This window comes from Hyperolius riggenbachi, chromosome 2, assembly GCF_040937935.1.
Source record: "Hyperolius riggenbachi isolate aHypRig1 chromosome 2, aHypRig1.pri, whole genome shotgun sequence".
Classification (NCBI taxonomy): Eukaryota; Metazoa; Chordata; class Amphibia; order Anura; family Hyperoliidae; genus Hyperolius; species Hyperolius riggenbachi.
This window is the reverse complement of record NC_090647.1, coordinates 104,331,686-104,347,186: the sequence shown is the minus strand read 5'-3', so window position 1 is coordinate 104,347,186 and position 15,501 is coordinate 104,331,686. Positions and strand designations below refer to the sequence as shown.

Genomic DNA, 15,501 nt, shown 5'->3' with positions numbered 1-15,501 from the left:
TTTTTCACCCCGAGTCTGACTCGAGGTGCCAGGAAGGTTAAAGAGGAACCTCAGCCTAAACAAAAATACTGTCATTAAGTTACATTAGTTATCTTAATTAAAATAGATAGGCAATATCTCTTAACCACCCGGTTTTAACCACTTCGCCGCCCGGGTACAGTATATCTACGCTCCTTTGGACTTCAGTTCCCCGCCTGGAGCGTAGATATACGCACCCCCCGCCGCTGCTGTCCGCGCTCCCGCTCGCATGTGCGCGCGCGTACTCCCGTGATCGTGCACGCCGCCGCCCCTTCGCCCGGAGATCAATGAACGGGAAAATCCATTCCCGTTCGTTGATCTCTGCCCCCGCAATGATCGGCATGCTTCTATGAGAAGCAGCGCGACCATTGTGATAAAACTCAGTTTCCCAGCCTCCCTTCCTGCAAGCGTCCTTCCGATGCTAGTAGGACGCCTGCAAAAAAAGTGTCCATCTTGTGGCCAAAAAGTAATACTACACCCAAAAACATTTTTCACATACACATACATTATTTTCACTATTCATTTTAACATTAACTCCCACACTCCCCAATTGTTACCAATATTTTTTTTTGTAATATTAAATTAAAAAAAATTACAATAAAAAAAAAAAAAAAAACTTATATAGTTACCTTAGGGACTGAAATCTTTAAATATTTATATCAAGAGGGTATAACACTGTTACTTTATAAATTATGGGCTTGTAATTAGGAATAGACACAAAACTGAAAAAAATGCACCTTTATTTGCAAATAAAATATTGGCGCCAAACATTGTGGTAGGGACATAATTTAACCACTTCAGCCTTCAGTCGTTTTCACTTTATGCATCCGAGCAATTTTCACCTCCCATTCATTAGCCTATAACTTTCACTACTTATCACAATGAACTGATCTATATCTTGTTTTTTCCGCCACCAATTAGGCTTTCTTTGGGGGGTACATTTTGCTAAGAGCCACTTTACTGTAAATGCATTTTAACAGGAAGAAAAAATACGGAAAAAATTCATTATTTCTCAGTTTTCAGCCATTATAGTTTTAAAATAATACATGCCTCCATAATTAAAACTCATGTATTGTATTTGCCCATATGTCCCGGCTATTACACCGTTAAAATTATGTCCCTATCACAATCTATGGCGACAATATTTTATTTGGAAATAAAGGTGCATTTTTTCCGTTTTGCATCTATCACTATTTACAAGTTTAAAATAAATTTTTTTTTTTTAGAAATATTTCATCTTTACATTGATATTTAAAAAGTTTAGACCCTTAGGTAAATATATACATTTTTTTTATTGTAATTTTTTTTTTTGTATTAAACATTTTATTTGGGTATTTTTGGGAGGGTGGGATGTAAGCCATAGTTTTATAATGTAAATGTGTCTTGAGTTTTTTTTTCACTTTTAGTTGTAGTTTTACTTTTTGGCCACAAGATGGTGGCCATGAGTTTGTTTACATGATGTCACTCTAAGCGTAACATACGCTTAGAGCGACGTATGGGGGACGTTACAGCCAGAAAAAGCGCAGCTTCCGAGAGAAGCTGTCGCTTTTTCAGCGGGCGAGAGGAATCAGTGATCGGGCACCATAGCCCGATTCACTGATTGCCAGGCTAACGAACCGCGGCCGGGAGTGCGCGCGAACGGCCGCGGGAGCGCGCGGACACGCACATGGCCTCCTGGGCGTAGCTACTACGTCCAGGAGGCCAAAGTAGTTAAATGGTGTAATAACTGGGACAAATGGGCATATAAGTTACATGGGTTTTAATTATAGTAGCACGTATTATTTAAAAACTATAATGGCGGAAAACTGACAAATACCGTAATGTGGTTTTTTTTTCCAAATGTTTTCCCATTTTCCCATTAAAACACACTTAGAATAAAATAATTCTTGGCATAGTGTCCCACCTAAAGAAAGCCTAATTGGTGGTGAAAAAAAACAAGATATAGTTTATTTTATTGTGATAAGTAATGATAACGTTAAAGGCGAATGTATGTAAAGAGCGCTGAAAGGAGAAAATTGCTCGGATGCTGAAGGGTAAAACCCCTCAGTTGTGAAGTGGTTAAAAGAACAGGCAAATGTTTGATTTCATGACGGCAACCATCTTTTTGGCTGAAAGGAGGTGACAGGGAGTATGAGACACAGCTCCAACTGTCCTGTGTGCTGATCACCCCTCCCAGTTGCTAGGCAACGTGAATACAAACATAGGAAATCCCATCATGCTTTGCACAGTAACAAGGAAAAACCGACCGGCAGTTTTCTTTGATGGGTGGAGCTTAGCTAAAAATGATGCTTTGGTAAGAAAGACAAAGTTCTGATGCTGTGAAACTGTTAAACACCAAGCCTTTTCAGTTCTGCTGAGTAGATTTTTAGTCCGGAGATTCACTTTAAAGGGATACTGTAGGGGGGTCGGGGGAAAATGAGCTGAACTTACCCGGGGCTTCTAATGGTCCCCCGCAGACATCCTGTGTTGGCGCAGCCACTCCCCGATGCTTCGGCCCCGCCTCCGGGTTCACTTCTGGAATTTCTGACTTTAAAGTCAGAAAAACACTCCGCCTGCGTTGCCGTGTCCTCAATCCCGCTGATGGCACCAGGAGCATACTGCGCAGACACAGACCATACTGGGCTTCTGCTATACACTCCTGGTGACATCGGCGGGAGCGAGGACACGGCAACGCAGGCGCAGTGGTTTTCTGACTTTAAAGTCAGAAATTCCAGAAGTGAACTGGAGGCGGGGCCGGAGCATTGGTGAGTGGCTGCGCCAACATAGGATGTCTGCGGGGGACCATTAGAAGCCCCGGTTAAGTTCAGCTCATTTTCTCCCGACCCCCCTACAGTATCCCTTTAAGTGAACTTTTTATTTATTTATTTTAATATTACTGTATTTTAACATTAAGGCTTCTTACTACAAATCACAATGCAATTCTGATTTTCACTGGCTGCCAGGAACACAAGGAGGAAAAACGCAGCATGCAATAAATCGAATCAGAATCACGTGTACTGAAAAAGAGCCCTAAGGGCCCTTTTCCACCAGCGCAAACGCTGGCCGAATCGTAAAGTCGCAAACCGCTAGCGATTTTACAATCGCTACGGTTTGCTTTTTAACATAGGAATCGCGGTAGGTCATTTCCACTACCGCGATTCGTTTTTGACGGGAACGCGAAGCGGAGCGATATTTGCCACGATTTTGCTATGCAGTGCATAGCATAGAAAAATCGCGGCCGCAAACGTCGGGAAATCGGCGGAATTGCGATTCAGCAATCGCTAGCGTTCAGCGTGAACGCTACCGTCTGCTAGTGGAAAAGGGCCCTAACAGAGTTTGTGGTGTGGTTAAAGTAAGGCCTGGTTCACACTAAGCACCGCCATGCGCGTTTCTGCAAAGCTTATGGGGTGCATAGACTGCACTGTCTGATGTTCACACTACACGAGCTGCGTGGCAGTGCAATTGCACTGCTGCACACTTTTTTTGGGGGGGAGGGGCAAAGTATAGCACTGGCCCATTCACTGCAGTGAATGATATCAGCAGTGCACAGAAGGCGTGCGATCGCGCACGTTGCGTTCCCTTCACCCAGCCACCTATGTCTGACAGTGTGAAATAGGCCTTAAAGGTATAGTATGTACAAGAATTAGTAAGGCCTATTTTACAGTACCTCTCAGACAACCAGAAACTACTGTACATTTATCCAGCATATACCAATCCCTGGAGGTGCCTAAAGACGTTGATTCTACTGAATATCAGAACTGTCTCTGCTAAGATGATCTATTGTAACATCCTTTTTAAAATGCTTCTTACTTGGGTTTTCTGATCATGCTCTAAAACTCCAATATCCTCTGAAGCACTGAACCAAAACAAGTATGCAGATCAGATGTATGCATGCGGTTGGTATGTGCCTCAGACAACACAAAAAAAATAAAATAAAGGGACTAACATGGAGAGGTAAGCGGGGGGTTTTTTCTTCCTTTTTTTGAAAAATGTAAAAAAAAAAACAAAAAAAAAAACAAAGGCAGCCACCATATTCCACTGACTTCAAGCTTTTGTTAAAATAAAGGTTGCCAAAATCCTTTTAGAAATTCCTCATCTTGCTCCATGTTCAGTTAAAGGAAACCTGAGATGAAGAACACCTCAGGATTTTTACGTACCTGGAGCTTCCTCCAGCTCCCGGCAGTCCGTCTGGTTGCCTCTGTTGTGCTGCTGTATGGCCATGCATTATCCCAATGAAATTAGCTCCTCACAGAGCTCTCCTAGCATAGCGATGGTCCGTGCAGTGATAGGTCAGTAGGCCCGCTTTTTTTAGTATCAGCAGTCTCTGGTCCAGGGGCAGATACTGCTGGTATACAAGTGGTTAGGCTACTATCCAAATTATGTATAAGGCTTCCTGCACACGATTCCGATTTTTAACCGTTACCGCATGCTGTGTTTTTTACTCCGTTTTTCTGTTGATTGCATTCAGGGAAAAATCGGAATTGAAAATCGGAAACTGAATCGCAAAACGGATTTGCAGTGTGCAGGGAGCCTAAATGTTATGATTCACACTCATTTTCATTGAAACTATTCCAATCTGCTTTTACTATTTTTTTTTCTATTCAAACTAACTTAAAAGACAGAGCGGAAACCAGAATACCTTGTTTATCTTCTCTTTAGGATGTGTCAGTAGATTTTGAAAATGTGCAAGAACATCGCAGTTTAACACCACTTGTGTCTGTTCATCAGTGCCAGTCACTATGTTACCCACAGCTCTTAAAGCCGCCGTCTGAGGATTTAGAAAAAACAAAGGAGAAACTTTTACAGTTGTGAGTTAGCATGAATTTTAGTGACCTAATAAACAAAATGTAAAAGCAGCGTGTACTCAAACATACTCTCTTCCTTGAATTTCACTGCACAGGACCAGGTACTTGAAATAAAACTTCCATTCATTGCAAGTATGTATGCAAGTGAAAAATAGCTATATATATATATATATATATATATACACATACATACATACATACATACACACACACACACACACACACACACACACACACACACACACACACACACACACACACACACACACACACACACACACACACACACACACACACACACAGACACACACACAGACACACACACACACACACACACACACACACAGACACACACACACACACACACACACACACACACACACACACACACACACACACACACACTAACTCGGCAGAGGTTGTCATTAAGAGGACCCAAAAGCTGACCATATTGCACCCACAGCATAAGTAGAAAATACAATATTGCCTAGCTACTCCACTAGCATTATTTATAATAGGTGGGTTGTTGTATCTAAAAATGCAAATTGCACTAAAAATGCAATTTGCATAAAAGCACATTTGAGATTCTGGGAGCCTGTGTAGTAGTTTTCCCAGTATGCAACAGGATCCTGCTTTAGCAGGATGCCTGCAATTAAATGAGTGTTTATACTTCTTGGAGGAGGGGGGAGAAGGTGCCCACTCAGGATTCCATATTCAAATTTTACGTTAATTATTGCGCAAGCATGATCCGTTTTTATTGTTAGGACCGTCTCAAGCCTGTGTAGCATATGTACAGGAAACCCTCAACGGCGCCTAAAGATCTGCATCTTTAGTGATGCCCAAACTCTCCCCAGAGCACATTAATCGCCTACTCACCTTGCCTGCCAGTCCATCCTGTGCCCAGTGTCGTACCTCCTCCCCCCTCTATACCAACAGCCACATTGATAGCCTCTAGGCCAGTATTTCTCAAACCTGTCCTAGTGACTCCCCAATGGTGCATGTTTTACAGGAAACCTCACCTATGCACGGGTGGGGGAGTTAGCAGACAGCTAGGTGGATTCCACGTAGCTCTGACACTAATCAAGGCACCCCTACTACCGAAATGCTGTAATGACCATTTTACGGCACCCCCAAGATATGCTGAACAAACCCTAGGCATTTGGCATGGTAGCTGTAGGGGGATTGGGGAGGGTCATGGCAATATTCGGACTCCAAAATAATCAGGGGAGGATTCATCTCTAGAGATTTTAAACCAGAGTGCTGCTACCTCACTGCTCATGCCCGGAACTCTGAGCCAAGGGGCAGCACTAGACAATACTAGTGTTATCTCCCTACAGTGCATGTCTCCAAACACAGCCACCAGCTGTTTGGTAGACCAAAAAAATACTATGCATACATTGCGTCCATGCAGGGGATGGAAAGGTCGGCATCCATGGGAAGTGCATGCAGCACACCAGGGCACAGAGACACCCATGTTTGAGAACCCCGGTCATAGTTTACCAACTAGCAAACATGGTCTCATTTTATTCTGGTTCACTTGTGTAAACCCCACTTCTGACAGATTTCTATATTTGACCTCCCTGGGGGACAGTAAGGGCCCCATTTCCACTAGGGTGGACTCTCAAATCTGCAGCATTTCTCAGCAGGAGTGGAAAGCTGCCTATCCCTCCTATGGCTTGCTGTCCAAATAGCACTGCAGTGTAATTCTGGAAAGCACGCCCCAGTTTTCCCACAGCACGCACTCAAATGCCTAAGTGATTTGGATACTTGCATCACTGCAAGTGCCGGCGTGCGTCCTGCAAGATGCATGCCGGCTCAGTGGAAACTGTCCCTACTAACTGCTTGCAAAAGCCTTGGACCACACCTTGGGTATTTGTTTACAAACATGTCAAACTTTCACAGGTTACCGTATCTTTTCATTCCAATGCAAAGAAAACACAACATACCTGAACTTTTACTTCCTGGTGACTGAGAAGTGGTACTAAGAACGGCACAACACCCGAATCTATCACCATCTGTATTTGTTCATTACCACCATCAGTTAAATAAGACAATGCCCATACTGTATCCACTAGAATCTAAGGAAGATACACAAGGATATATTCAAACTGTGGCACAGACAAAAAGCAAAGTGGAATTATCAAAAGATAATGAATGGCTGAAAACCCTATGTGGTTGCACAATTCTCATACTCCTATCCTTAGTCAATGTCATCCACACGTGACAGTATGGGAACTCAGGCAATCGGAAGTCTCAGCTAAGCCATGCCTGAGGGGATAATGGTGGTGGTGGTGGTGGTGGTGGGGGGATAAGAGCAAATCCAAAATAAATAAATAAACAGCCAAGGGTCATCTATACTACCTTTTCCACATACACTAAATGTACAAAATAAGTAATATACTTACATTAATATCTGTATGGTAGATTAGGACACACAAAGCAGGCAAAATCTAGAAGAAAAAAAGAAAACAGGATTACGATTTTTTTGCAATATAATGAGTCGTGAAAAATTAAATTCTGTGTCTAGCCGAAAATATTTCTCATCACTTCCTGTGCCAGGTGTCTGAAACAGGAAGAGAGTTGAAAATCTGCAGCAAGGGACTACAAAATCATTTTTATAGAGTGGGGAAAGTTTAAGCTACATATACATGCAAGCTGTAGATAATGATGTTTCAGGCAAAACAGTTTACCCACAAACACAAGTTACTCAGATCCGCAGAGCACCACATTTTCCTGAGGAGAAGTAAGGTAAGAGGGTTAAGGTGGGTGTCTCTCTGCATGTAGGACACACAGCAATAGACCAATTATTTTTCAACCTGGCAACTGCTGGAAAGGACGCTGCTGACATCAAGGTACACATGTATGGAAATTAAACCATCACAACAACTTCCAAACATAGGTAAGTATTCATATATACAGAAGTAAAGAGCAGTAAAAAACAAATGAAGGGTAGAATAGCTTGACCAGGATCAGTCCGAGAGAATGCTCTGACCAGTCACAAGCTTATATTTTAGGTGTGGAAGACCAGTAGCATTAGGTAAGGTAGTGTATTAAAAAAAAAAAAACTAAAATGACTACAGCTTGTTGTCACCTAGGGAAAGGACAGCATTATGGCCTGTTCTGCACCATGTCTTTCCCAATGATACTGAACTTTCCATTCACATCACACAAGGCGTGACGTCAGGGACAAAAAAAAAATATAAAAAAATGCCCAAGTGCATTAAGGTGGCAGTAAAGATTGCCATATTTTCTTGTATTGAAAGGCCCTGCACCATCATGACCAGAGCTACCCATTTAAGGACACCCTTGTCCTATCCTAAGTGGTACCATTACTAAATAAGAAAATACAAAGAGACCCAAAGTGAATGTACCAGTAAAAGAAAAAGGGCAATAACTAGATTCAGTGTCTTACAGTTATAAGATATTAATGTAAATCAAATTAAAGGTTTAAGCCATGTGGACAGAGCCACATTTACAAGAAATCTGCCAAGCTTCCCCTTTCAGATTATAATTCTGGCGTTCTTAATTTCTGAAAATTGACTGTGTAACCGGGTTTTCTTCTGCAATAAAAATTCTGAACAGGACAGCAAATTTTGTAACAATAGGTCCACAAGTATCTGTTTGCAAGATATATCTGGCACTGCCACTCATGCCCACTCACACCTGTGCCTACAGTTTTCCTGTGTACAGAGGACATTTTAAGCCACTTGTGTTATAGACCTCATTTAGAGCGGTCAACTCGATAACCATTTTACTTAAAGCCAATGGGAACCGCTTCATGAAACAAAGAAACCAGATACTTACCTAAGGAGAGGGAAAGCTCTAGGTCCGAACGAGCCTTTCCTCTCCTAGTGCCCTCAGTGCTGCGCTGGCCCCGTGAGCAGTATTGGACTAAATTGGTCAAATATTGCTCCTTCCACCGGCGAAGGTGACATCGGAAAGTCTTCAGGAGCCCTCTCTCGCGCGTGCGCAGTATACGGGGGGATTGAACAGGGGAGCCAGCGCTGCACCGAGGGCAGAGGAGCGGGAAGGCTCATTAGGACCCAGAGCCTTCCCTACCCTTCGCTAAGTATCTGGTTTCTTTCTTTATTAAGTGGTTCCCATTAGCTTTAAGAAGAATTCTGAGGGATGCACACGGCAATACATACAGTTTTTGCACTCTCGTTAAATTTTATGGCCTTCCAAATTGAGTTTTCATTTATAATGGCAACGAGAGTGCACTTAATGAGTGCCAGCCAAGTCTCTTTTCCCCTTACCCTTTACTAACCAGTCTCAAAACAACAGTAAACAGAGATAAACGTCTGTAATACAGGTTCCTAATTTATATACAGACACTACTATACTTATTCTGAAGGGAATTTTATTATCCCTCCACAAAAAGTTATTTAGATGACTGTTAAAAACAACTTAATGATGTAGTTAGAACCATGACTAAGTAGTTGGCACTTGTAACTTTTACAGTTCCAGGTTTGAATCCTGCCTAGCATACTATTTTGTGGGTTTCCTTCAGGCTCCTCCCACAACTCAAAAGATATGCTGGTAAAGTTAACTGACTGTCCCGAAAATGGCCATAGACTAGGACCATATTGAGGAAAGGTAGTAATATAGGAGCACACAACAGCAATATGTTCGGGTAGAACCTGGCGCCAGGTTCTACTTGGACATATTGCTGTTGTGTACTCCTTTCTGTATATGCCTGATGAAGCGGGCTTGACCTGCGAAACACGTTGCGATCTACCCTTGGAGTGTACCAAATAAATATACCCTTTTTTGAATACACAGCTTGTTGTGCCTGCTTGCAGGAGGTAAGTCCACCACTGCCTCCTAAGCATATTTTAAAAAACTTTTAAACCGTGTTTTTATCCTTTTGGCGCCTCTGTTCTCGAATATATTACGTCTAATATCCACCCTTGGTGGAGGATACCCCATCTTTTTTCATATCTACAGAGAGCGACTTCTTAATCCTGAGTGAGGACAGGACAATCGCCTCACCTGCCTATACAGTGGTTGCCTGGAGGTAACCCTGGTTTGTGAGCATTTTACTTATACTCGTTCTAATTACCCTTTGCCTGAACATACTACACCATATTGGGCTCTCGGTTCTTCTTTTTTCATATTGAGGAAAGGAGTTTGTGGCTTTAACTAAAACGGTAAAGAAAAATACAGGCCTCTCACTTTGCTTGATTTGAAAATGTCAACCTACCATGAAGATTGCCTGACCTCTGTATTTAAAGTAATTAAAAGGCATTGTTCACTGGTAGAGTGAAGCTCACAGAAATGTTTATTTTTTGGGAGGTAAAGATTTTAGTCTATTTTAAAACCAATTATTTTCCCAATACACAATATAAGTGTCATCAACTGCTCATAGTTCTTTATTACCTCCTGTACAGTCTCCATAGGTGGTGGAGGGTCCTTATTTCTGCACAAATTGACAATGACCCATGTGACGTTCCGGAGGAAGGTGATGGGGATGGAAGGGTTGATGAAGGACAAAAGCGGTTTGACTACTCCAAGTGAGATGACATAATCTCTACACTGTGGACCATCACCTACAGAAATGCAAAGGGTTAAAACAAACTGCATTAAAATGGAGAAAAATAAAATGGGTGACATTGAGATGTATGCATGTGTAAAGATACTTTGCCTTTAAGATTAACTATTCCAACATCTAGACTATAAAATAGTGTCGAAAAAATATTTAAAATACAGCGGAACCTTGGATTCCGAGCATAATTAGTTCTGGAAATATGCTTGTAATCCACAACTCTTATATCAAAGCTAATTTCCCCATAACGATTAATGGAAACGCAGATCATTTATTCCACAATCCAAACATTTAAAAAAAAAAAATAAATAAATAAAAAAAAAATATATATATATAGTACTGTGAAGTACACATGTAAAATAGACTCACTAGGACAAAATCATTGCTATCTACTGGCTCACCCCAGCTTTTTTGTGTGTGGCTTTAACAAGGAACTTATCTAATTATACTTTCTTTTGCCTACTTTTGAGGATTTCCCAGAAATGTGACATTGCCCAATCCCTACACTCAGGTGAAGTACAAATAAGCACAATCCTGCAGCGTCAAAGGGAGCAGGACCATCGTCTCAGTTGTGATGATGTGACATGCACATACGTTCTTTGCTTGTATAGCAAGATGTTGTTTATCAAGTCAAAATTTAATAGAAAAAAAAAAAAAATGTTGCTTGTCTTGCAAAAGTGCTCATGCCCCCCCCCAGCTGCCCCCCCCTCAGCTGTCATGACAACAGGCGATCTCACCAGAGGAATCCAGAGCCTCCGAGGAAAGCAGGCAGAATGGCTACAGACACCTGAGTTACAAAGCAACTGCGCGGTATGCTTTACATTAACCTCCTGGCGGCTACCAAGAGTCAGACTCGGGGTTACCACTGAGCTGCGGTTTTCCGCCCCAATCCCAATTCAGGGTTACCACGAAGGAGGTTAAACCAAATCACCTGCAATTCAAAGTTTTACTGTACATCAATGAGCATATAAGATAACTTGTACATAACTGTCACATCAATTTGTTTGTGTTCCTATTTTGCATACTACCCATAAATACAGAGTTTTATATGAACTGGCAAGAAAGATTCCTTGCTTGCAAATTTTCTTGCAATTTGTACACAGCTTGAAATTGAGCCAATCCAAACTGGCACAAACTTACTGGTGCAGTTTCTATTTGCATACAAATTGCAACACAATTCATGGCAGGTTAGAGATGATCAGCGAGAAGCTAATTTTTCTAATATCCACCAATGTCTACTGAAATCTATTTTTGTAATTCTTACCAATAATATTTCCAAGTGCCCACACTGCTTGTTCACAGACATTCTGATGCACGGAATGAAGGAGTCGCAGAAACAGAGGAACAGCATCTGCTTGTCAAATACAAACACACAAACCAACACCTTACTAATATAATAAAATCAAAGCTAGAAATTGTAACTAGTAACAATAGTTTTACATTTTACTATCACATTTCTTGAAGTGAACCTCCAGACTAAAAATCTACTCAGCAGCACTGAAAAGGCTTGGTGTTTCTTTAACAGTTTCACAGCATCAGAACTTTGTTTTTCTTATCCAAACCTAATTTTTGGCTGCACAGAAGCTAAGCTCCACCCCATCAAAGAAAACTGCCCGGACATTTTTCCCCTGATACTGTGCAAAGCATGATGGGATTTCTGATGTTCTCGTTGCCTAGCAACTGGGAGGGATGATCAGGACACAGGACAGTTGGAACTGTGTCTCATGCTCCCTGTCACCTCCTTTCAACCAAAAAGATGGCTGCCATCATGAAATCACAAACATTTGCCTGTTCTTTTAAAACCGGGTGGGTAAGAGATTACATTACCTATCTATCTTAATTAACATAACTAATATTACAATGACAGTATGTTAATTTAATTTAGGCTGAAGTTCCTCTTTAAGTTACGTACACAAGAAAAAGCATGCTACAACATAAGGGAACACTTACTGGACTGGACCACTGCTTGAGTTTGTGCTGACGTCCCTGACGCTATATTGGTTAGTGCCCAGGCAGCTTCAAACTGTAATGAAGGGCTGCAAGACAAACATTTACGAGAATTTAAGTACTTACAAGAACAAAAAGTCTTAATTAGTTGAGAGACAAAAACAATTACTATAAGTGCTGGTTTAAAGAGAACCTGAGATGATGAATAATAAAAAAATTCATACCTACCTAGAACTTCCTCCAGCCCCCTTTGGCCTGATTGCTCCTTGTCTCTGTCCTCTTTCGCCTCCGCTTCCATCCTTATGGCTCCTGGTAACTTTGGGAGGTTACTGTGCATGCACGGCCTGGCTGCACGCCCCAGCCCCGGGAGTGTTCTGCACCTGCGCAGTACTACCAACTGTCCAAGGTTACCGGGTGCTATAATGGAGCATCCAGGAGGCTGAAGAGGACGGCAGCCGGGAGCAATCAGGGCGAAAAGAAAGCCCCAGGTATGCATGATTTATTTTATTTTTTTAATCAATCCCAGGCACACCAAGTTTCTGTCTAAACGAATGTATTTATAAAATCTCCAGTTACCTCAAAATGTTGAGGTTTTTAAATATCCCTATTCAATTGGCCAGGACAATTTAATGTCTCATCGGTTTCCAATTAACAACTTAAGGTGCTTGTATTACTACAGTATAAGCACTGTGCCGGTCGTACTTATTACAGGAAAGCAGGCATTTCTCTGTCTCGGCAACACCCACGCATGTAAAAAGTGTCTCAGCTGTTTTCTGTACTGAGCTTGCATAGGATTATGGGATGCTGTGGGGTGCAATTCTCTCCTCCCAACAAGCAGATGCGATAAACCGGAGGGGAGATATGTGACATCACTATGATGTCTAAGGAGATGCCTTCCTGACTTTTGCAACATGGTAGCGCCACAGATACTAACCAAGGCGATGTTGGGAAGCACTGCAGACAATTCTGCTTTACAAAGATATTGAATTTAAGCTGTATTAAAGGATACCTTAGTCCATTGTAAAATGTAAAAATTGTATTTGTCCCAACTACAATTTTTAAATTTTACAATGGACTAAGGTATCCTTTAATACAGCTTATCTCCCCTCCCCTCCCGTTTATCGCATCTGCTTGTAGTGCCAATTCGCTGAGTGCTCCTGCCCGCGGGATCAAGGACGTGTGTCACCGGGCAGCGCCCGTGCAGTCTTCCCCAAACCCGGAAGTAGGTTGGGGGGGGGGGGGGGGTCATTACACCATAACAGAGGAGAGGGGGCGGTGTGTGTTTGGTTGAGCGGTAGGCATGAGCTGAGCCGCTTATACATGTCTGCTTACCCAGTTTTTTAATTTTACAATGGACTAAGGTATCCTTTAAGAACATGCAAATTGATTCTACTGTTTTATGTGAAAAATTTCACCTGAGGTACCTCTTAAATTTCCTAACAAATGCAAAGCAACCCCTTTATTAAGTCACCGGGGAGAGGATAAAGACAGAAATAAAAAGGTCTTTAGTGATGTGGAAAATCATTCCATCATTCGTGTTGCTTTTTAGATCTATTTCCCTGTTGTGCACACCATCAATTAGAAACACCAGGAAATGAGGTAATAATATGGACTCAAAACTGCAAAACCTACCGACATTACAACTCACACACTACATCTCTCGTGTGTCAATTAAAGTCCAAGTTAGACACCGTTCCACCAATGGGAATGCATTCACAAAAAGCAAATTGTTTAAAACTCACTTATCATCTGCCTCTAAACATTTCACCAGTATGGGCAGGATTCCAGATTTTATGAGGTCGTCAATGGGAGGATTTCTGTCACTTGATAACAGCTTTCTGTAACAGAAAAAGCACAGAATTAGCTTGCACTCTACAACTATAATTACTGCTATAGAGAGTTCTGTGAAATATAAACAGAACAAAACACAAATTAATCATCCAAACGGAACAGAAAGACAACAGGAGTACACAGTACCTAGCTGCCTGTACAGCACTGAGCTGGGTTGCTGGATTATCACTGACGGCATTCTGCAACAAAAATACAAGTCATTTGTAAACGATTTGTGAACAGTCTGAGGATTACAATTAAAGCTGAACTCAATGCTGACTGATGGAAAAGCATGACATTCTGTCCAGCTAGTTGCTGGCCAACAACTGGCTCTGCTATTTTCTAAGTTCATTAAAAAAAAGTGTCAAAATTCCAACTTTAAAATGTTAAAAACGAAAGGATTCAAGCGTAAACATGTTTCTGTTTAGCATTACATTAATGCTCTCAAATTGGTGGTGCTTAGAAAAGTGGTTGTAGTGTTAACCAGTCAGATCTGTACTAGTGTGGAGGGAGGGGAAGTCTCGGCTTAAAGTGTACCTGAGACAAAAAGAATTCTTATTTACCCGGGGCCTCCTCCAGCCTTATGAACTCCATGGGCTCCCTTGCCATCCTCTTGGGCGGCTCCGTTCATTTGCCACCCTTTCTGTTAGAGTAAGGCTTTAGTCGTGACAGTTGGGCTGCACATGCACGTTCCCCCCTCCCCCATAAGGCTCCTGTTGCTGGGAGCGCTCTGCGCCTGCACAGGTGCTGGACCCTCCCAGTGAGGGGATCACGCATGCACAGTGCAGCCCGATTGGCGTGACTAAAGCCGTACTAACAGGAAGGATTGCAGAACCAGAAGGACAGTGAGGGAAGCAACGGAATTCATGGGGCTGGATGCAGCCCCAAGCAAGTATGAATTTTTCTATCCCCATTGTCTAAGGTTTCCTTTAAGAGAGTCTGCTGGCATTAAAGATGAGCAGCAAAAAAACAAGTCAGCATTTGGTGCCAGCAGCAATCATGGATTTTGTGAAGCAAAAGACACAGAATGGTCTTTTGCTTGCTTTCACTACCTAAACCAAACCCCTCTACGTGACCTACAACTCAATTAAAATCATTACAGGTACCCAAACCCCGACCCACATTTCAGGTAATCTACGGATACCTGACTCGATGCAGGTCTCTACTGAAAAAAAGCTTTGTGCTGAAAACTATACTGAATTAGGAGAGCAATCACTTGAAACATTGGCCTCGATTCATAAACAGCAGTGTGATAAAAAAATCTTGTTGGGAAAATACCGCACTCGGTATTTTCCCGGTCTGTGTGCTAATTCATAAAGATTTCCCCAGCTGCCCTTGGAGGTCGGTAAATTACCGCAGCCTATTGAGCGGTAGAGT

At 42.0% G+C, this 15,501-nt stretch overlaps 1 protein-coding gene across 2 annotated transcripts in view; it reads right to left on the bottom strand.

Moving 5' to 3' along the window:
* Positions 1 to 15,501, bottom strand: part of KPNA3 (karyopherin subunit alpha 3) — a 79,786-nt gene that overhangs the window by 14,977 nt on the left and 49,308 nt on the right. The window contains exons 5-12 of one of the 2 annotated variants that reach the window (XM_068267152.1): positions 14,272 to 14,324; positions 14,037 to 14,132; positions 12,298 to 12,383; positions 11,612 to 11,701; positions 10,182 to 10,351; positions 7,208 to 7,252; positions 6,749 to 6,880; positions 4,637 to 4,765 (exon numbers count right to left, since the gene is read on the bottom strand). In XM_068267152.1, the coding sequence (XP_068123253.1) occupies positions 4,637 to 4,765; positions 6,749 to 6,880; positions 7,208 to 7,252; positions 10,182 to 10,351; positions 11,612 to 11,701; positions 12,298 to 12,383; positions 14,037 to 14,132; positions 14,272 to 14,324 (801 nt within the window). The remainder of the gene's footprint in view (positions 1 to 4,636; positions 4,766 to 6,748; positions 6,881 to 7,207; positions 7,253 to 10,181; positions 10,352 to 11,611; positions 11,702 to 12,297; positions 12,384 to 14,036; positions 14,133 to 14,271; positions 14,325 to 15,501) is intronic. The other variant, XM_068267153.1, reaches the window with a different exon arrangement.